This window comes from Capricornis sumatraensis, chromosome 17, assembly GCF_032405125.1.
Source record: "Capricornis sumatraensis isolate serow.1 chromosome 17, serow.2, whole genome shotgun sequence".
NCBI lineage: Eukaryota > Metazoa > Chordata > Mammalia > Artiodactyla > Bovidae > Capricornis > Capricornis sumatraensis.
The window spans coordinates 72,994,068-73,016,004 of record NC_091085.1 but is presented as its reverse complement, the minus strand read 5'-3'; the positions used below and the strand labels follow the sequence as shown (position 1 = coordinate 73,016,004).

General features: G+C 49.9%; 1 protein-coding gene across 1 annotated transcript; it reads left to right on the top strand.

Moving 5' to 3' along the window:
- Positions 1–230: 230 nt before the first annotated feature.
- Positions 231–18,068, top strand: TPST2 (tyrosylprotein sulfotransferase 2). The gene is made up of 5 exons (XM_068990073.1): positions 231–1,072; positions 5,139–5,337; positions 10,157–10,207; positions 15,936–15,984; positions 17,614–18,068. Exons 1-4 carry the CDS (start codon positions 231–233, stop codon positions 15,975–15,977), a joined length of 1,134 nt encoding a protein of 377 aa, XP_068846174.1. The 3' UTR covers positions 15,978–15,984; positions 17,614–18,068.
- Positions 18,069–21,937: the final 3,869 nt, after the last annotated feature.

The following is a 21,937-nucleotide window of genomic DNA, read 5'->3' as shown; positions in this document are numbered from 1 at the left end:
GAGTTAAGAGGGAAGGGCCTGCCAGGCACAGAGCCGGGCTCATCAAACTTTCCTCTTGTGGGTGTCAGCATCCTTGCGGGCTGTTGTCCGGATCTGGATGGGGAAGCCCCGGCACTGCGCCGGCCTCCCTGACCGCACCCTGCCCCGTGTCTCTCTGTCTCCCCAGATGTGAGCACCGCGGGGCTCCTGGCCGCCTGCCCCTGAAGCGCGCCCCCCGCCCCGGGCCCAGCATGCGCCTGTCGGTGCGGAGGGCGCTGCTGGCAGCCGGCCTGGCCCTGGCCCTGGTGCTGGCCGTCCACCTGGGACAGCGGGTGCTGGAGTGCCAGGCAGTGCTGGGGGGCCCGCGGGGCCCCCGGCGGACCATGCGGCCCGAGCAGGAGGACCTGATGATGGTGGGCGCGGACCACGTGGAGTACCGCTACGGCAAGGCCATGCCGCTCATCTTCGTCGGGGGCGTGCCCCGGAGCGGCACCACGCTGATGCGGGCCATGCTGGACGCGCACCCCGAGGTGCGCTGCGGCGAGGAGACCCGCATCATCCCGCGCGTGCTGGCCATGCGCCAGGCCTGGTCCAAGTCGGGCCGGGAGAAGCTGCGGCTGGACGAGGCGGGCGTGACGGACGAGGTGCTGGATGCCGCCATGCAGGCCTTCATCCTGGAGGTGATCGCCAAGCACGGCGAGCCAGCCCGCGTCCTCTGCAACAAGGACCCCTTCACGCTCAAGTCCTCCGTCTACCTGTCGCGCCTTTTCCCCAACTCCAAGTTCCTGCTCATGGTGCGCGACGGCCGGGCCTCCGTGCACTCCATGATCACCCGCAAGGTCACCATTGCTGGCTTCGACCTCAGCAGCTACCGCGACTGCCTCACCAAGTGGAACAAGGCCATCGAGGTGATGTACGCGCAGTGCATGGAGGTGGGCAAGGACAAGTGCCTGCCCGTGTACTACGAGCAGCTGGTGCTGCACCCCCGGCGCTCCCTCAAGGTCATCCTCGACTTCCTGGGCATCGCCTGGAGTGACGCTGTCCTCCACCACGAGGACCTCATCGGCAAGCCGGGCGGCGTCTCCCTGTCCAAGTGAGTGGAGCCCCCACCTTCTGCTGTGTGGCCTGGGGCTGGTCACTGTGCCTCTCGGAGCCTCCTCTGTTGTAACAGATCTGAGACCCCCAGTGGTTAAGAGCAGAGCTTCGATCCACGTCTCCCTCCTGGTAGCTCTGTGGCATTGAGCAAGTTGCTAGACTCCTCTGAAACCTCAGTTTTATTAGCCCCCTCCGAAAGGGGGCGGTCCCTCCTCAGCACGTCCATGCGCTTTGTGTAGTCAGCTGTTGTTGATAAAGGGTGAGAGGACAGGTTCTGGGACCGGGCTGTCTGGGTTCGAGTCCCAGCCCCATCCCTTTTTAGCCGTGTGACCTTGAGCAGGGGATTCAACCTCTCTGTGCTTCCGTTTCCTCATCGGTGGCATGGGGATAGAATCCATCCACCTTTGTTCTTGTGTGAACTTCAGATGGGGTGGTACCTCTTAGGTGCTGTTAATCCCCATTATCTTCATTCTGGTGTTGACCTTGCTCTTAGTAGCATCCCCACTGGCCTTGCCTTTGCTCTCTTATTGAGCGCCTGCTGTGTGGCCAGCACTGAGTTAAGCCCCCAACCATCATTATTGCCCTCATCTTCACAGCAAACTCGGACATAAGAACTGCTCTTAACCGCATTTCATAGATCAAGAAGCGGAATCTCAGGAAAGTTACTGGCCTAGCAAGAGGTGGTGCCAGGGTTCAAACTCACACCTGTTGGACTCCAGGGCCTATTCTCTCAAGCTCTCCATGACTGGGACCCTCTTCCCTCTCCTGAGACCCTGGAACAGGGCAGGGCCAGAATGTGCCGTTCCCATGCCTGTATCCTGCTCAGGTGCGAGCATCCCTAAGAGCCCAGGGGAAGAGCGGTCCTTCCTGGGACAACACCTCCTGTTTCTCTAATGTCTGGGCCCTCCCAGGCCCTGTCCCCAGGAGCTCTGGAGCCCTGAGCAGAGCTCAGCAGCTCTCCTTCTGGCAGCAAAGTGCTCATGGACTGGATACTCTAGCCAGCTGGTGCTGGAGCTGGGATTTTGTAAATCATCCTGACACAACATCAGATGACCAAAGGAATACATCCTGATGGCAGGAAGTTGGGAACATACATAAAACAGGAAAGGAAAACCACCCGTAATCCGCCCCCACCCCGATTGTGATCTGTGGCCTGCTGGTCCTTGGTCAGGGAATAAAACCAGAGTGCTGCTGGGCAGGTTCCTCTAAACTTTCTTCACCTTGTGTCTGGGACACTTGCCCACGAGCCCCCAGCACTCTGCAGTGACATCACTTTGAATGGCTGTATAATATTCCACTACACAATCACCATATTCCCCTTCTGGGACACTTTGGTTACTGACTCATGTTAAGCGTGGCTCCCATCCCTGTTCTGGGATCTGTCTATGTGATTTTCCTATAAAGTTCTGTAGACACCAGGGTTGTGGGGGAGGCCAGGCACACGTTTGATCGGGTTGGGTTTCTTTGCCGTAAACATCTTTGCAGCAAGTATTTTGCTGTAAAAGATGAAATAACTGGTTGATTGACAGTTTTGGTTTCATTATACTAGGAAACGATAACATATCAGTTTCTGCAAATCCTCTTGAGCAGTCATCCCTCCCACCTGTCAAAACCAAAAGGGTACCGAGCTGTGGCTCATAGGAAAGCGGCAGCTGCTGATTCACAGAAGCCTTTGAGAGCGTTAACGATGGGTCTTTGGCTAGTTTAGATACAGTGGTTTGCTCCCTCCTGCCGTCTTTACCAGATTTATCATAGTTTTGGACACGGGGGCCCATGTTCACAGTAGCCGGGACATGGAGGCAGCTTAAGTGTCCGTCAGCAGATGGGTGGATGGAAAGATGTGGTACGTAGATACAGTGGAATACTACTCGGCCACAAAAAGAATGAAATGATGCCATTTGCAGCAACCGAGTAAGACCTCGATCTGGTCATAGTAAGGGAAGTAGGTCAGACAGAGAAAGACAAACATCGAATGATGCCACTTGTATGTGGAATCTAAACTGTGACAGAGATGAACCTGGGAAACAGACAGACTCACAGACAGAAAACGAGCATGATTAGCCAAGGGGAGACGGGAGGGGTAAGTCAAGAGTTTGGGATTAGCAGAAACAAGCTGCTGCTGCTGCTGAGTCACTTCAGTTGTGTCCGACTCTGTGTGACACCATTCTCCAGGCAAGAACACTGGAGTGGGTTTCCATTTCCTTCTCCAATACATGAAAGTGAAAAGCGAAAGTGAAGTCGCTCAGTCCTGTCCGACTCTTAGCAACCCCGTGGACTGCAGCCTACCAGGCTCCTCCGCCCATAGGATTTTCCAGGCAAGAGTACTGGAGTGGGGTGCCATTGCCTTCTCCAAGAAACAAGCTACTATATATAAAAGAAGCAACAGGGACCCGTATAGTGCAGGGAATTATATTCAATATCCTGTAATAAACCGTAGTAAAAGATTATGAAAAAGAATATAATATATACATATAAGTGAATCACTTTGCTGTACACCAGAAATTAATACAACATGGTAAATCAACTATACTTCAATTTAAAAAAAAAAAGAGGCAAAAGAAGAATCAAGCTCCACCTGTCTCCCCCAAAAAAGGGATGGTAACTTGATTCCTGATGTGTCTTGGACACGGTGAAAATTCTCAGAGTGTGGCTTAGATTAGCTCACCCAAGGACCTGTAGAAACTGATACATTATCATTTTCTCTCGTCATGTAACTGTCAGCATGTGATTTTATCTTTTATGGCAAAACACCCTTTGTGGGTGATCGTCGTGGGGCGAGACTGCTTGTGGCAGAGATGTTTATATGGTGAGAATACCTAGAACAGTGCTTGAGATCTTTCGACCGCTGGCTAGAGTTGAGACTTGGATCCGGTCTGTAGCCCCCAGCTCCGTGCCCCGCCCCCGTCAGCCCACGTTGCTTCGCTCCCCAGTCTCCCTCCCTGCCCATCCCAGTTCCTTTTGCTCCATCTTTTTGTACTGTTTTTCGTTCCCAAGTTATCTCTTGGTTGGGATGGAAGCATCTAGAAATAGGTCCTCGATCCTCTCCCACCCTCCAGCTTGTGAAGCCCCCTGAACTGTATACTCAGTAAGACCATCATGATCGGATGAGGTGATAAGCCTGTTATCTGGGAGACCGAGAACGCATGTGTAAGATGACGGCATTTTCATCCTAACGGCAAACTGGAAACAACGTCCAGGGCCACCTTTCGGGGATGGAAAAAGGAGGAGGTACTGAGTGAGTGGAAAAAAAAAAAAAAGCCTACCGAGCGGTACTATATATAGCATATAACTTCTGTGTTTAAATCTGCAAGCAAAACCATAGATTTTCTATGTATATATGTGTAGGGGAGAGAGAGAGTGCATACTAACACCGAATGCACCGGTGCTCTTTTATTATTAACCTGTTTACTCGTCAGAACAGCCCAGCAGGGTAGGTGCTATTAATGATTCCCATTTTACAGGTGAGGACACTGAGGCTCAGAGAGGACACTGAGGCTCAGAGAGGCTCAGTCACTCTGCCGAGGTCACACAGCTGGCAGACCCCCAGGCAGTCTGGACCCTTAGCCACTCTGCTTTTAAAAGCACAGAAAGTAGACCGAAAGAAGAGGCACACTCCAGAATGCCACGGTCGGGCCCTGCAGACAGCTGATGGACCGGGAGCGGTGACCACAGGGGCTCTTCACCTTACTGTTAAGGCTTTAGAATTACTTCTCAAGAACAAAATCTTAGTCCATCTTAGTCACGTAAATAAAAAGTCATTTTTAAAAACTCATAGAGGTCAAGGAAGAAGTCAAGGTCACGTCCATCTTAGTCATGTAAATAAAAAGTCACACAGATCAAGAGTCTGAGCCCCACTGAAATGGTGTTTCTGCCAGCTTCCCACTCTCGCTCTTAAGCCCATTGTACAGAGCAGGTATGCTGAGGCCAGATGACTCGCCCACTTTCTTAGAGTTTAGGGGAGCCGAGTGGATTCCAAGAACCAGGTCCCCCTCCCCCACGTTCCCTGCTGCCCCAGCGCTACCTGGGTCTGCCCACACCCCATCCAGTTCGCCCTCTCTCCCCAGGATTGAACGATCCACAGACCAGGTCATCAAGCCTGTGAACCTGGAAGCTCTCTCCAAGTGGACTGGCCACATCCCTGGGGATGTGTTGAGGGACATGGCCCAGATTGCCCCTATGCTGGCCCGGCTCGGCTATGACCCCTATGCAAACCCGCCCAACTACGGCAACCCCGACCCCATTGTCATCAACAACACACACCGGGTGAGTACACTGCCCATGGGAAGAGGCAGCCAGGGGTGGGGGCTCCTGCTACCCGAGAAGACACTCAGTCCCTTGATTCCTAAGCAGCTGGCTTGTGTCTGTCTTCGTATGACTGCTTATATTCCCATTTTCGCTTGGGCCACCAGGAAGCTCAAAACCAGTGGGTTTTCTGCCTCTCACACTCCATAGCATCTCCTGGTGGGCCCATCTCTGTGCTGATTTCATCTTCTTTCTCTCCTTGGCCTTGTCCTTTCCCCTCTGCTTCCCTAGCTGTCAGCTCATCTGTTTGTAAAGCCCTTCAAGTCTTTGTTGAGGCGGGGTGTGAATAAATCAAGGATGGGTCCCTTTATCGCCCCCGTAAGGTTTCACTTCTGTTTATATATTCATTTCCGGTTGTGCTGCGTGGCATGCAGGATCTTAGTTTCCCATCCAGGGAAGAGAGAGAATTTACTCACACAGCGAGTTGGCAGCTCTGCCCTTGTCCTTGAAGTGTAAGCCCATCTATTGATCTTCTTTCTTCTCCTGACATCGGCTGATTCTGTAAACTTGTGAAAATGCTCAGACATCCAAGGTAGATACCCAGACTGCATGAAGAGAGCGGGTGTTAGCAGCCTGGATATTGCTCCTTATCACTGTGTTGTTATTTTTGGTTTGATATTTACTATGCATTTTACCGTTTACTATTTAACCATAGTTATTATCCTTTACACTGTACTTAGGCGTTCTAGATACTTTCCTGTATATTATGTATATTTCATAATACAGAAGTCATTAAGGGGTTAAAAAGAAGCCACAGTAGCTGGTGGTGACCTTGAAATCCAGCCCCCAAGTGCTTCTCAGGAGACAGAGGGGGCTGGGCTGGGACGAGGGCCTCAGAGAAAGCTGGCGTCTCCTTTCTTGCGTTCTTAGCCAGGGGCTCAGCAGCAGCTTCTCTGGAGTCTCTTTAAAAGGCAGAGCCCCCTGGCAGTTCCCAGACTGTGGGTCAGAAGCTCCCAGAGTCAAACCTGACCTTGGGTGTTGTATAAAAAGATGTTGATGAGCAGTGGTGGTCAAGATCAGCTCTTTGGAGCTCTGCTGTTTGTGTGTTTAAATTAGAGAAAGTTCTCTAGATCTCTTCCAAAGAGGTTGACTCCCCAAAGAACGCTTGTTTCTATGAACTTAGTTAATGACACAAGTGTTACGGAAACCAGAATTCACTGATTCATTTCACCTCATTCCTAACTGTGAATTTTTGTAACTACATTTGTGCTTCTGAAAAGAAATATTTTGACCTTTCACATATGCAAGTAGAGAGTTGAGCGGGTCAGTTTCAAATATGATTTTTTTTTTCTGTTTCAAGTTTCTGGCTTACATAACCGGTGGTGCAGATTTTGATGTAAGAACAGAATTAGGTGAAAAAAATAAAGCCAAAAGCTTCCTCTAGTTTTGGGACCTTGTGTACTTTTAAAATATAATCAAGGTGGCAAAAAAACAAAAACACAAAGAGGTTTATTCCCTGAACGTGTTGAATGTGTTCATAGCTCAGTCGTGTCTGACTCTTGGCGACCCCACGGCCTGTAGCCCACCAGGCTCCTCTGACCGTGGAATTCTCCAGGCAAGAATACTGGAGTGGGTTGCCACGCCTTTCTCCAGGGCATCTTCCCAACCCAGGGATGGAACCCGGGTCTCCTGCATTGCAGGCAGATTCTTTATCATCCGAGCCACCAGGGAAGCCCATTACTCCTTGGGGTTCCATAAGTCTTGATCAGTGCCAGACACCTTGTTTAATCTTTACAGTGGTTTTGCTGTGGCTGTGAAGATAAATCCCCTCATTGAAAGCGGTGTGTGTGTGTGTGTGTGTGTGTGTGTGTGTGTGTGTGTGTGTGTGTGTGTGTGTGTGTGTGTGTGTGTAGGGGGGTGGGTGGGTGGGTGTGTGATGCGCGCGTGTGTGTGCTGAAGGCACAGAATGTTCCTGTCCTGGGTCCTGGCAGTACACTCAATTCTGAAAGGACCCCAGTGCTAATGAGACCATCTATCCCCATGCCATCCATTACAGCCACTAGGCTTGTGCGGCCATTGAGCTGTGACGAGTCCATATGGGAAGGTGCTGTGTAAGTGTGAAACTCGCACTGCGTTTGAGGTCCTCATCAGCTCAGTCACTGAGTCGTGTCCAACTCTTTGCGACCTGGACTGCAGCAGGCCAGGCCTCCCTGTCCATCACCAACTCCCGAAGTTTGCTCAAACTCATGTCCATCGAGTTGGTGATGCCATCCAACCATCTCATTCTCTGTTGCCCCCTTCTCCTCCCACCTTCAGTCTTTCCCAGCATCAGGGTCTTTTCCAGTGAGTCAGCTCTTAGCATCAGGTGGCCAGAGTACTGGAGCTTCAGCGTCAGTCCTTCCAATGAATATTCAGGGTTGATTTCCTTTAGGGTTGACTGGTTGGATTTCCTTGCAGTCCAAGGGACTCTCAAGAGTCTTCTCTAATAACACAGTTCAAAAGCATCAATTCTTTGGTGCTCAGCTTTCTTTATAGTCCAACTCTCCCAGCCATACATGACCACTGGAAAAACTATAGCCTTGACTGCTGCTGCTAAGTCACTTTAGTCGTGTCCGACTCTGTGCGACCCCATAGACGGCAGCCCACCAGGCTCCCCCGTCCCTGGGATTCTCCAGTCAAGAACACTGCAGTGGGTTGCCATTTCCTTCTCCAATGCATGAAAGTGAAAAGTGAAAATCAAGTTGCTCAGTCGTGTCCGACCCTTAGTGACCCCATGGACTGCAGCCTACCAGGCTCCTCCGTCCATGGGATTTTCCAGGCAAGAATACTGGAGTATGGTGCCATTGCCTTCTCCAGACGGACTCATACCCGCTGCAACCCCCCCTCCCCCCCCCCCGCCCAAAGCATGTAGAATTTCTCACTAATCATTTTATATTGACTATGTAGGGGAGGAAAACTTTCCCCTTTTTTTCTTCTAGGCTGTTTGGCTGACCTGATAATGAAATTGACATAAGACAGATTAATAGGAGAGAAAACAAATTTAATACACATACAAGGGCTCATAAAAATAGATTCACAGGAAGGGGCCATAGCAGGCATCTTTCATCCCTTTTAGGCAAAGAAACAATACATTTGTGAAGAGCTGATAAGACAGAGACACTTGGGCTTGGGAGAGTAAGTTAGTGGAGAAGAGGCGAGGTTTGCTCACACAGATTCTCCTTGTCTGGTGATAAACATGTCTCTCTACCTCCTGGGGATAGGGCATCTTTCAGTGGTGAGATTTACCTCCCCCTCCCAGGGCCTCAAAGGAGGATCAGAGTGTCCTTCTGGCACTGTTGCTGTTGCTGTTAGTCACTCAGTCGTGCCCGGCTCTTTGCAAGCCCATGGACCACAGCACGCCAGGCTTCCCTCTCCTTCACCATCTCCCAGAGCTTGCTCAAACTCATGTCTGTTGAATCACTGATGCCATCCAACCATCTCATCCTCCTGCCTTCAGTCTTTCCAGTGAGTTATCAGGTTATTTTCCAGTGAGTCAGCTCTTCACGCCAGGCGTCCAGAGTGTTGGAGCTTCAGCATCAGTCCTTCCAATGAATATTCAGGGTTGATATCCTTTAGGGTTGACTGGTTGGATCTCCTTGCAGTCCAAGGGACTCTCAAGAGTCTTCTCCAGCATGACTGTTTCTTAAACAATTTTAATTCAAAACAGTGAATATGCCAGAGTGGTGCATTGGCGGGTGACCTGCCCTGAACGCCATGAATTACGTGTTGAAGTATTAATTTTTGGATGTATCCGGTTAAGTTTAAAATAGAAAAAAAGCACCCCTAGAGGGAATTCCCTGGCAGGCCAGAGGTTAGGACTTCGCACTCTCCCTGCTGAGGGTGTGACTTCGATTCCTGGTCAGGGAACTGAGATACCACAAGCCCCACCCCCTGCCACCCTCCCCCCAAAGAAACCCCACTAGAATTAATTTCACTTAAAAAAAAAATTTAAATACTCTGGCTACTGAAATATTTAAAATTACAGGGTTGTTCACATCCTGTTTTATTGGACAGCACTGGTCTATCCAGTGCTTTGTATTTCCAGAGAACAGTGGGAAGGCCTAGAACTTTCTGGTTCCCACTGCAGGGCCTTTGCCCCGCTGTGCCCTCTGTCTGAAAGCTTCTCCTTCAGAGCTCAGCCTGGCAGGGTTTCCTTGGAACACGGGCTCAGCTCAGAGGCCGTGTGTCCCAAGAGGCCCTGTTGGACCAGTCACTCACAAGAAGCCCCCGGGCAGTCCGAGTCACACCTCTTGCTTCCCATGTTCTGCTTCCCATGGTTTGGTCTGTTCTTGTTTCCGTGTGTTTGGCTGTTACTTGTGGATTGTCTGGCCCTCCCTAGTCTAGAATGGACGCTGCATGAGAATGGGAATTTTAATTTGTCTTGTTAATGTTGTAAAACCCCTGCACACCCCCACCCCCACCCCCAACCCCAGAGCTTAGAATGTCAGGAGCATTGTTAATAAATGTTTAGGAGGAGCTTATTAATACATGTTTGTTGGATGGATGCATAGATGAGCAGATGGATAAGTGGATGGGTGCATGTGGTGGGTAGATGGGTGGGTGCGTGGGTTGGTGGGGTGTGAATGGGGGTGGAGGGTAGGTGGATGGATAGGTATATGTGTGAAAGGGTAGGTGGGTGGGTGGGTGGGTGGATGAATGGATGGATGGGTGAGAGGCTGGATGGATGGAAAATGGTTAGTTGGGAGGGTGGATGGGTAGGTGGGTGGGTGTGGAAGTGACAGGCTAAATTCTGTTTTTTGATCATTTCTAAAAATAGTGATTTCTTTTTTCTCTTTCCTAGGTCTTGAAAGGGGACTATAAAACACCAGCTAATCTGAAAGGCTATTTTCAGGTCAGAAACCCCAGGGGGAATTCTGTAGTACCACCCATTTGCTCAATGCCCTCACACACTTCACAGCTGTAGTGCGGCCAATGGTTCTCCCATCAGAAAACTGGGGGGGGGGGGGGATGGGGAACCGCTTGGGGGCTCTTGAGCGTCTGACCCACCCCGGGCCACATCGCAGCAGCCCTTCTGCCTGAGCCCCGTCCTTCCCCTTGCCCCCTGGCTTGAACGCAGTTAAAGGGATTTGGTGGGGACTTTCTGTCAGACTTCATGCCTCCAGTCTTAAATTCAGCTGCATTTTAAGTGGCCATTCCCAAACACAGCCACAACCCAGAGCAAAAGTTTCATCAGTCTACCCAAAAGCGAGAGTCCCATGCTGCAGGTATGCGTGCAGACGTAGGCGTGATACAGTCCTGTGTCCCCACACGCGTCCCCCACGCCTGGCCTTCCCTGCGTCCTGCGTGCATCCGTGGGAATCTGTCCCTGGATCTTGTCAGAAAAAACTGCTCCTGGGACTGACATTAAGCCATCCAACCATCCTCCTTTGGGTGCTCAGGTGTTCCTTTAAAAAAAAAAAAAAAATTTTTTTTTTTTAAAAGTTGATTGATTTTTGGCCGTGCCAACACATGTGAGATCTTAGTTCCCAGACCAGGGATCTAACCTGAGCCCCCTGCAGTGAGAGCTCGGAGTGTTAACCACGGGAATGCTAGGGAGGTCCCGAAAGTGCTTCTCTTTTAAATGAATTGTCCTGATGCTAAAATCAGTAGTTTCAGTTTGTGTGTATGTGTGTGTTAGCCAATAAAAGGCGAACCACCCTGTACCAGTTTTCACTTTAGTTATCAAACTCACACATTTTCGCTGCCCGGGGGCCCGTACATGTCAACCCTCTGGCGTGGAGTCCAATGCGCCCTGCATGGGAACCAGAAAGCCATCTCATGCCACTGTGAAGAAAAATGTTGCCAGAATTAGTCAGTACTAATTTGTTATTTGTTTTAACTCAAAGAAGATGTAACAAGAACAACAAACAGAAGTGGACTGAGGGGGATTAACCACAGTCTGAAACTCTTCATTTTTACATATAGCTTTTTTGGGGGGGCCTGCCTGGATATTCATTTTTGTATTCCATGCAATTGCATGGTGTGAGCTGCTTTGTTTTGCTTTCTTAGTATTTTTCCATCCTGGGGGTTTTACTGTGGCCATTCTGGGTGACTCCATGCATTCTCTGCCTCCAATTACTTAACTGTCATCCTGAAATGGTTTGCAGTTTTTGCAATATTTTGAATGGTGTCATGTACTGGTTTTGCCTCTCTTCTGTGGGGTGAGGGGTGGAGGGCTCTGTGGACTCATTCCCTTAGAATACATTTTTGGGGAGTGGAATGGGTGGACCGTTTTTAAAGTCTTTATTGAATTTTGTTACAATATTGCTTCTCTTTTATGGTTTGGATTTTTGGCCGCAAGGCAGTTGATCTTAGCTTCTCAACCAGTGATGAAATCTGTACCGTTGGAAGGCGAAGTCTTAACCACTGGGCCACCGGGGAAGTCCTTGGGAGAGTCCTTGTTAAGACTCTTCAACTACAAGGCTAAAATTGTCTTACAAAAGACTTGGACCAGCTTACACTCTCCTGCACTGTGTGGGACTGTGTATTTTGCTCTATTAGGACCAAAAATAAAGGGGTGGCATATGCTTGTCATCGTGAGCAGTCCCGCCCTCAGGAGAGCTACCCCACGAGTATATCAGATTCCTACTTCCCACCCTCTTCTCCTCCACTGTCCCTGCCCCCCATACACACATGACCTCATGCAGGATACTGTAAAATTTGGAAACAGCCGTAGGCAACAGTTGAGTAATGGTGGTGTGTACATTATACAGAGTCCTAGGATACTGTGTAGCCATCCAAAATGTCCTTGTGCAATGAAAAAAATGGGAGAGTTGGAAGCCAGCAAAACAAAGCAGCTCACACATCAGAATTGTAGCTCATGCAAAAAATGAGCACTCACTCCCTAAACGCCACATGCCCTCTCCTGCCCGGGGCTTTGCTGTACCCTCTGCCAGGCTGGCCTCGTTTCATCTTCTGGATCTTTGCTCATGGGGTGATTTCCAGCACCAACAACCTGAATGTCTAGACACCAGCTAGCTGTTGCACAGTTCAGTTCAGTTCAGTCGCTCAGTCGTGTCCGACTCTTTGCGACCCCATGAATCGCAGCACGCCAGGCCTCCCTGTCTATCACCATCTCCCGGAGTTCACTCAGACTCACATCCCTTGAGTCTGTGATGCCATCCAGCCATCTCATCCTCTGTCGTCCCCTTCTCCTCCTGCCCCTAATCCCTCCCAGCATCAGAGTCTTTTCCAATGAGTCAACTCTTCGCATGAGGTGGCCAAATTACTGGAGCTTCAGCTTTAGCATCATTCCTTCCAAAGAAACCCCAGGGCTGATCTCCTTCAGAATGGACTGGTTGTATCTCCTTGCAGTCCAACGGACTCTCAAGAGTCTTCTCCAGTTCAAAAGCATCAATTCTTCGGCGCTCAGCCTTCTTCACAGTCCAACTCTCACATCCATACATGACCACAGGAAAAATCATAGCCTTGACTAGATGGACCTTAGTTGGCAAAGTAATGTCTCTGCTTTTGAATATACTATCTAGGTTGGTCATAACTTTTCTTCCAAGGAGTAAGCATCTTTTAATTTCATGGCTGCAGTCACCATCTGCAGTGATTTTGGAGCCCCCCAAAATAAAGTCTGACACTGTTTCTACTGTTTCCCCATCTATTTGCCATGAAGTGATGGGACCAGATGCCATGATCTTTGTTTTCTGAATGTTGAGCTTTAAGCCAACTTTTTCACTCTCCACTTTCACTTTCATCAAGAGGGTTTTTAGCACCTCTTCACTTTCTTCCATAAGGGTGGTGTCATCTGCATATCTGCATATCAAAAACAAGACCAGGAGCTGACTGTGGCTTAGATCATGAACTCCTTATTACCAAATTCAGACTGAAATTGAAGAAAGTAGGGAAAACCGCTAGACCATTCAGGTATGACTTAAATCAAATCCCTTATGATTATACAGTGGAAGTGAGAAATAGATTTAAGGGCCTAGATCTGATAGATAGAGTGCCTGATGAACTATGGAATGAGGTTCGTGACATTGTACAGGAGACAGGGATCAAGACCATCCCAATGGAAAAGAAATGCAAAAAAGCAAAATGGCTGTCTGGGGAGGCCTTACAAATAGCTGTGAAAAGAGAGGCGAAAAGCAAAGGAGAAAAGGAAAGATCTAAGTATCTGAATGCAGAGTTCCAAAGAATAGCAAGAAGAGATAAGAAAGCCTTCTTCAGTGATCAATGCAAAGAAATAGAGGAAAAGAACAGAATGGGAAAGACTAGAGATCTCTTTAAGAAAATTAGAGATACCAAGGGAACATTTCATGCAAAGATGGGCTCGATAAAGAACAGAAATGGTATGGACCTAACAGAAGCAGAAGATAATAAGAAGAGGTGACAAGAATACACGGAAGAACTGTACAAAAAAGATCTTCACGACCCAGATGATCATGATGGTATAATCACTAATCTAGAGCCAGACTTCTTGGAATGTGAAGTCAAGTGGGCCTTAGAAAGCATCACTACGAACAAAGCTAGTGGAGGTGATGGAATTCCAGTTGAGCTGTTTCAAATCGTGAAAGATGATGCTGTGAAAGTGCTGCACTCAATATGCCAGCAAATTTGGAAAACAGCAGTGGCCACAGGACTGGAAAAGGTCAGTTTTCATTCCAATCCCAAAGAAAGGCAATGCCAAAGAATGCTCAAACTACTACACAGTTGCACTCATCTCACATGCTAGCAAAGTAATGCTCAAAATTCTCCAAGCCAGGCTTCAGCAATACATGAACCGTGAACTCCCTGATGTTCAAGCTGGTTTTAGAAAAGGCAGAGGAATCAGAGATCAAATTGCCAACATCTGCTGGATCATGGAAAAAGCAAGAGAGTTCCAGAAAAACATCTTTCTGCTTTATTGACTATGCCAAAGTCTTTGACTGTGTGTATCACAATAAACTGTGGAAAATTCTGAAAGAGATGGGAATCCCAGACCACCTGACCTGCCTCTTGAGAAATCTGTATGCAGGTCAGGAAGCCACAGTTAGAACTGGACATGGAACAACAGACTGGTTCCAAATAGGAAAAGGAGTACGTCAAGGCTGTATATTGTCACCCTGCTTATTTAACTTATATGCAGAGTACATCATGAGAAACGCTGGACTGGAAGAAACACAAGCTGGAATCAAGATTGCCAGGAGAAATATCAATAACCTCAGATATGCTATGCAGCTGTTGCACAACTCAGTTAAATTCTGACACTGATTTCCAGACAGCCTCTAACTCCCCAGGTTAAGGTCCCCCGCCCCACAAGAGTACACCCTCTTCAGATGCCCATACTACCCCCCACCTTTCTGTCACTTGTCCACCAGCCCTGAAGCTCTTTGCGCCTCACCCTTTAGGAATGTTTCTGGAGGCTTCATTACGTGGTAGGCGTGTGGGCTCCCCAGGTCGCACAGTGGTAAGGAATCCACCTGCCAGTGCAGGAGACACCGGAGACGTGGGTTCGACCCCTGGGTCGGGAAGATTCTCCTGGAGGAGGAAACGGCAACCCACTCCAGTATTCTTGCCTGAAAAACTGCATGGACAGAGGAACTTGGAGGGCTACAGTCTATGAGGTCGCAAAGAGTTGGACACGATTGAGCATGCACGCATTAAGTAGGCATGGTTGATTAAATCATTGACCATTTGTTATTCATTGCTCTCCAGAGGTTTGGGTAGGGGCAGCGGGCACTGCAGTTTCCAACCCATTAATCATGGGTGACCAAGCCCCCACCCTGAAGCTCAGGGGCCCTCACCACCCCGTCATCTCATTTGCAGACAAAAGACGCTTTTTATCACTAGGGAGATTGCAAGCATTCTAGGAGCTTGGTGCCTGGACCAGGGTAAAGACGTAGGTTTCTTGTTACACACATGCATGCTAAGTCACTTTAGTCATGTCCTGCTCCTTGCCCACCAGGCTCCTCTGCCCATGGGACTCTCCAGGCAAGAATACTGCAGTGGGTTGTGGTGCTCTCCTCCAGGGGATCTTCCAGGGATGGAACCCATGTCTCTCATGCCTACTTGCGTTGGCAGGCATGTTCTTCACCACCAGCACCGCCTGGGAAGCCCAGATCTTTCATTACACCACACCTGAAACATCATCCCTCTGCAGGGGCCTCTGTGAACCACTTTGTTTGAAGGCGCCCCAGCACCCGTCACTCATCAGCCCACTGTGTCGCCTGGGCTTAATAATTCCGTACAGACGCATTTGCTGAGCAGGCAGGCTCTCCCCACTAGAGTGTGAGGCAGAGGGGAGTAGGAGGGGGTCTGTCATGTCATGCTCCTCGATGCTGGGGAAGACTGAAGGCAGGAGGAGAAGGGGACGACAGAAAACGAGGTGTTGGATGGCATCACCAGCTCGATGGCCGTGAGTTTGAGCAAACTCTGGAAGATGGTGAAGGACGCGGGAGCCTGGCGTGCTGCGGTCCATGGGGTCGCAAAGCGCTGGACACGACTGAGCGGTGGAACGAGTCACGTTCACAGTCGCTCAGTGAGGGAGTGTGTTCGCAATTCAGTGGCGCTAAGGGCTGAACCTCGGGGCAGTGAGACCCTGGCACCCCCACCTGGCCGTGACCCTTCCTCTGTGTGTTGTCTTCCTCCAGGTGAACCCGAACAGCACCTCCTCCCACCTAGGAAGCTCATGATTTCCAGGTAGGTCTGTGGACTTCCCAGGGCCTCCCACCACTTCTGAGACCAGCCAGTTTCCTGAAAAGCTTGTTCCTTCTGCGCCTCCCTGGGTCTGGGAGAGGCTACCCAGGTGGACTAACCCAGGCCGGCTCGGTTTCCATGGCGATGGCTTGGGGAGCTGTCTATAGAATCGAGGCTTGGTCTCCTAGCTCTGGATCTGGGTGGCAGCGGGGATCAGGGGTGAACCGACAAGAAACAGGCTCCTCTGTCACTGGGCAGGGGGGCACAGAGGAGCAGTGTGATGGGGGGACTCTGGACTGATTGGCACAGGCTGTTGCTTGGCAGCCCGGCTTCTATAATCAGCGTCAGGTTGGCCCAAAGCAATTACCGCTCTGATAGTAGTCACAGGCGGCTCTGGCCTAAGAATAGCCCCCGTTGCACTGGCCCAAGTGGTCCTCAGCCATTACTCCTCTTACCCTCAGCATCCCTGGGAGGCAGGTCCCCGATTTTACGGAGGAGAAGAACCAAGGCCCAGAGAAGGGCTTGGACTTGCTCAAGGTCACACAGCCGCCAAAAGTCATCTCCCCCAGAGTTTGCTTTTAACAGACGATTTTAATCTGTGTTTTGCCGGGGGGGGGGGCGGGAAAACAGGTTCTGATCTCGGGACGTCGAATATTTCAGAACGGACTCCAGGCTGGACTCCTGCTGGCCTCTGTTTCCCTGTCTGGAGAAGGGGATTCACCCCTGTTCCACTTGCAAGGGTGGTTGTGAGTTGAAGTGAGCTGGCCCAGGTGGGAGTGCTAGGCCCTGGCCATGGGCCCCAGAGCTAAGGCTCCAGCCACTGAACTTGCTTCCTTACACTCCTACTTCTCTGATCAGGCTCAAGGAAACCTGGGGGGGACTAGGAGGCCAGGACCAACTTGCCTGGGTATTTATTCTGCTGCTGCTTTTAAACTGTAACAGAGCTTCTAGCCTCGAGCCTATTTTTAGTCTCCTTGCCTTCTTTTTAAATAATCAGCATGTTTGTTTGTTTTTCTTGAAATCCCCTTTGCACCAGCACCCTAAGGCTGGAGAGACACTTGAGTCACCATTGTTACCAGGGTTCCCATCTTCAGTTGTGCTAAAATCCAGGACTTCCGCTTTGTCCCTAAGAAGCCTCGCGTTGAAAGCAGCCTTTTCTGGGTTTCTCCCCAACTTGATTCCCCTTGCTCTCTTTCTGCGGGTTCTTTAGTAGAATCCTGAACCTTTGATGAAAGCCAGATCTGTTCCCCGCTTTACTGCTCAGATGAGGTACCAGAGACAGGGTGCTTTAGCTAATTCCTGGTAGGGAGTTGCCCTTGAACACACTTCCTCCCTTGCCCTCCAGAAATTCACTGGCACTTTTCATCACTGCCATTTGCTCCTCATTAAGTCAGGAAAGTGTATCTTTGAGGTCGAGAGGCAGCAGGCTGAGCTGTGGGTAAGAACCCAGGAGACATTTTTAAATGTAGATTCTCTCCGGCCATCTGGGATGCTATAGGAAAATCCCACAGGCTTATGTGAGTACACGCAGACCATCCGTCCAGCCGTCACACGTATAAATATACAAGAGCTATTTCGGAATCATGACTGGGGCCTAACGCCCATTTCTGGTTTTTTTTTTCCCCCTTTCAGATCTCGGCACATGGTTTTGTTTGCCAGAAGAGGAGAAACTTTGCATTCGAGTGGAAATCGGACCTCTAATCCAAGCATATTGCTTGCTATTAACCGCCAAAACAGGACTGCTCACGGGGAACGTCTTTGCATATATGTTTGCAAAAGCTGTGTCATTGGAAACTTAACCTTGAGATACTCTGTCTTAGGACAGTCCAGGGTAGAGAGCCAAGAGTGTAAAAGCAGTCCAGCTTTTGAAACTTAGGTTATTTTATATTTTTCCCCTCGAGAACTTTTTTTGGTTTTTTAAGAAATGGATTTGCCATCCTCCTCAACTCACAGGACTGCTTTGGCGGCTTTGTGTCTGGGTCAGGGCCCACCGCCTGCGCCTCTCCTGTTGACCCTTACTTTTGAAGTCAAAGAATCTATTTAAGAATTTAATATATGAGGCTTTCTTTTATTCTTCCTTGGTTCTACTCAGTTTCACAGAGGAAAAAAAATTATATATATATATATTATTTGAATAAACTGAACAGGGGTTCATTTGTCTGTGCCGTACTTTACAGAGAGCTTCCCTGGTGGCTCAGATGGTCAAGAATCTGCCTGCCAGTGCAGGGGACCTGCGTTCCATCCCGGGGTTGGGAAGATCCCATGGAGAAGGGAATGGCTACCCACTCCAGTATTCTTGCCTGGAAAATCCCTTGGACAGAGGAGCCTGGTGGGCTACCGTCCACAGGGTCTCAAAGAGTCGGACACGACTGAGCAACTTTAACACTGACTTTAGAGAGTGAATAGATTTTTCCCCCTCTGTGTTGAGTTTTGTCATGTGGACTGATGAAGAGCAAAAGCTGGAGAATAGGCCCATGCAGGGGCACAGCTGAACTCCCACGTCGGGGATCCCAGGGCCACCCTCGGGTTCTGCAGTTGGCTAGAACTCATGCAATTGCGCAAACCTGGTGGACTCACAGTTAATAGTTTATTACAGTGAAAAGACGTGGATTAAAATCAGCAAGGAGGGGCTTCCCTGGTGGTTAGGAATGCACCTGGGGATGCAGGGAAGGCGGGTTGGATCCGTGGGAACTTGAGGATCTAAGATCCCACATATCTCAGAACAGCTACTGAGCCTGCGTACTCTAGAGCCCGGCAGTGCAATGAAAGATCCTGCACGCTGCAATGGAGGCCTGACACAGCCAAATAAATACTCAGAACTAAAGTCAGCAAAGGGGGAGAAGGCTCAGAGAAGTCCGGGAGAGCCTACACACAAGCCCTCAGATACCCTCTCCTAGCGGAGTCTTAGCGAGTGCGCTCACTTCTGCCAAGGATATGTGATGACGTGTGAAGTGTTGCCGGCCAGGAAGGCTTGCCCGCGGCTTGGTGGCCAGCATTTTTTTACTGGGTGTCAGTCATGAAGGCACGGGGCAACTGACCTTAGTTACTCTTGTCTCCAGCCCTTCAAGAGGCCGAATGATAACATCGTGACCCAAGACCCTCCCCCTATAAATCATAGGATTAGCATAGACTCTCTGGCCTTCGGTGGGCCGGGGTCCTACGTGTCCAAAGACACTCCTTTTAGTAAAGGACATTCCATTGCAGGAGGCAAGCTCCCAGGAGCTGGTCCCCTCCTTTCTTTGTCATCTGCAGCCTTTGCACTTTCTCCAAACCTGCTGAGTTGGTCCTTGGCTTGACAGTCCCCCAAATGCTTAGGGATCAACCAGGCTCAGAACGGTTTCTTATCCTTAAGGGTTAAATGTTTTACTCACACCCCCTTTCCTTCATTCCCATGACGGTAGTGTGGCTTCGGGAAGGCAGTGACTCACAGTGGCGTGGGGTATGGCTTTCTGGAGTCGGGCCAGAGTACCAGCTATGTGGCTTGCACCCCTGTTTCTTCATCTGTAAAAGGGGGAAGTTAGAACTTCCTGGGTTTATTGGGAGGGGCTGGTGGGTGAGGTGGGTGTGATGCCTGGGAAGTGATGAGCTCACAGAGGGAAGCAGCTCGTGTCTTCCCGGTCTTGAGACGGCAGTGGGATGGGCTGCTACCGGAGTCGTGGGCGCAGGAAGCTCATGACCCTCGAGGGGCGTGATCTCAGCTACTTTTTGCCCATCTCAGGCTGGTCTGGATCTTCCGTTCTGTCAAGCTCAGGCCACGATACGTGTTCTTTTGTGACAAAAACTGAAAATTCAGACTAAGCCATGTGCCGCTGTGGAGTGTCAGCGTCCCAGAAGGCATCCAGGCTCATTCATGGTTCCGCCCATCCCTCGCTGTGTGACTAACTGGCCCCTGGCTTTGGGACTTAAAACCATGCCTTGTGCAACCTCTCAGTTCTGGGAGTCAGCTAGAGCAACCCCGGTGGTCCTCGGAGTCAGGTGGTGGCCGGGGCTTGTCACCCTAGTCAAATGGTCCACTGTAGGGTCCTGCATTCGGGTGTCTGGTGCCTGGGCTCAGGTGTTAGATCATCTGCGGGCATCACTCTCAGGTACCCCCTCCACATGCCAGTCTGGACTTCTTGCGGATGGCAGTCTCAGGATAGCCAGACTTCTTACGTGACAGCTGCCTCCCCCCCTGCCTCCGCCAGCAGATGCCACCCAGTTGAGGGACATACCTGGAGCTGGCGCAGTGTCATTTCCCCTCACCTCACCTGTATCACCTTTTAAGGATGCTTGCCACACAGTAATGCACCAGGCCTGCAGAACCTCCTCTCAGCTATCTCAGGACAGTGCTCACAGATGCTTGAAAGATAAGTAGGGGAGAAGCCATCTGTAAGAAACACTTAAAAGGAAACCACATTTGCTAGTCTCAGCTCATCTGGGTCTTCGGTTCTGCCAAGCTCAGGACATGATATATATATTTTTGTGACAGAACTCAAATTACGACTCAGCCATGTGCCACTGTAGAATGTCAGTGTCCCAGAAAAGGGACTTGTGCTAGACTTTAAATATATCGTCTTTGAAATGCCACTTACAGATTGTTTCTATGGTACCAACCTATTTAAAGTTGTAACTCAGGATTCCCCCCCACCCCAAAATCTTTTGAAGGCAATATAGAAAGAGTTCCGTATGGTGTGAGTGACCTAAGCGGGTGATTAGAAGTGTGGACCCCTGTGGAAATATTACAGGAATTACCTTGGAAGATTGGGGAATCGAAGAGATGACATGTGCAGAGCTTTTTTTCTTTGTGACCCTGAACAGACAGGAGTCAGTCTATGCATTATTCGCTCACGTAAGTGGATAGAATCGATGTGGGATGGGGCAGGCACGGCGCAGCAGAGAAAGTGCTTGTCCAGCACCGCCCTTAAACACCCTGTGTGACCCTGGTACCTCCCCGTAGGGCGTGGCCTCCTCTGCCGCCTCTTCTGTGAAAAGGGAAGAAAAGGACCAATGGGGGTCCGAGAGCCCTGCCAGGCTTCTGCTGAGGAACCTTGTTGCCTGGCAACCCCTCCTGGGAAGGCCACATGTCTGAGCACCTCATTGGGAATCTAGACATGGGCCTGGATCCCCTGGGTCCCAAATGAAGGGTTTTATCTGGGGAATTCTGGGAGACCAGACTGGATCTGAGAATCCGCAAACTAAACCTCTGGCCACCTCCCTCCTGGCTTTTCCGGAGGCTGTGTGCACTTGAGTCCAAAAATCTGGAAAAACCACTTGTCCTTGAGGCTCGAGACCGTCCATGCAGAGATATGCGATTGTCTTCTAAATCAAAGTAGATCTGACTGAGCCAGGAGCTTCTTACATGCATTAATTAGCTCGCTCTCTCCTGCTTTTTATTTTGGCCCTGGGAACTGCCTTTCAGAGCAATACGAGCTTTATCCCTATTTTAGAGATGGAAGGGACTTCCCTGGTTGTCCAGTGATTAAGACTTCGTGCTTCCACCACAGGGGGTGCAGGTTCGATCCTTGCTCAAGGAACTAAGATCCCACTTGCTATCCAGCCAAACAAAAACAATATGCCAATAGAGATGGGAAACTGAAGTGTAGAGAAGTGAAACAACCTGCCCAGGTCTAAGAAACAAAGTGGAAATTATTTGGGTCCTTGACGTTTTACTCCAGAAACTTCACTTAAAAAAAAAATCTAAGTACATTGTTGTCATAGTTTCCAGTCGCTCAGTTGTGTCCGACTCTTTGCAACCCCGTGGACTGCAGTGCGCCAGGCTTCCCTGTCCTTCATCGTCTCCCGGAGTTTGCTCAGACTCGTGTCCACTGAGTCGATGATGCCATCCAACCATCTCATCCTCTGTCGCCCCCTTCTCCTGCCCTCCATCTTTCCCAGCATCAAGGTCTTTTTCTTTGAGTTGGCTCTTCCCATCAGGTTGCCAAAATATTGCAGCTTCAGCACCAGCCCTTCCAATAAA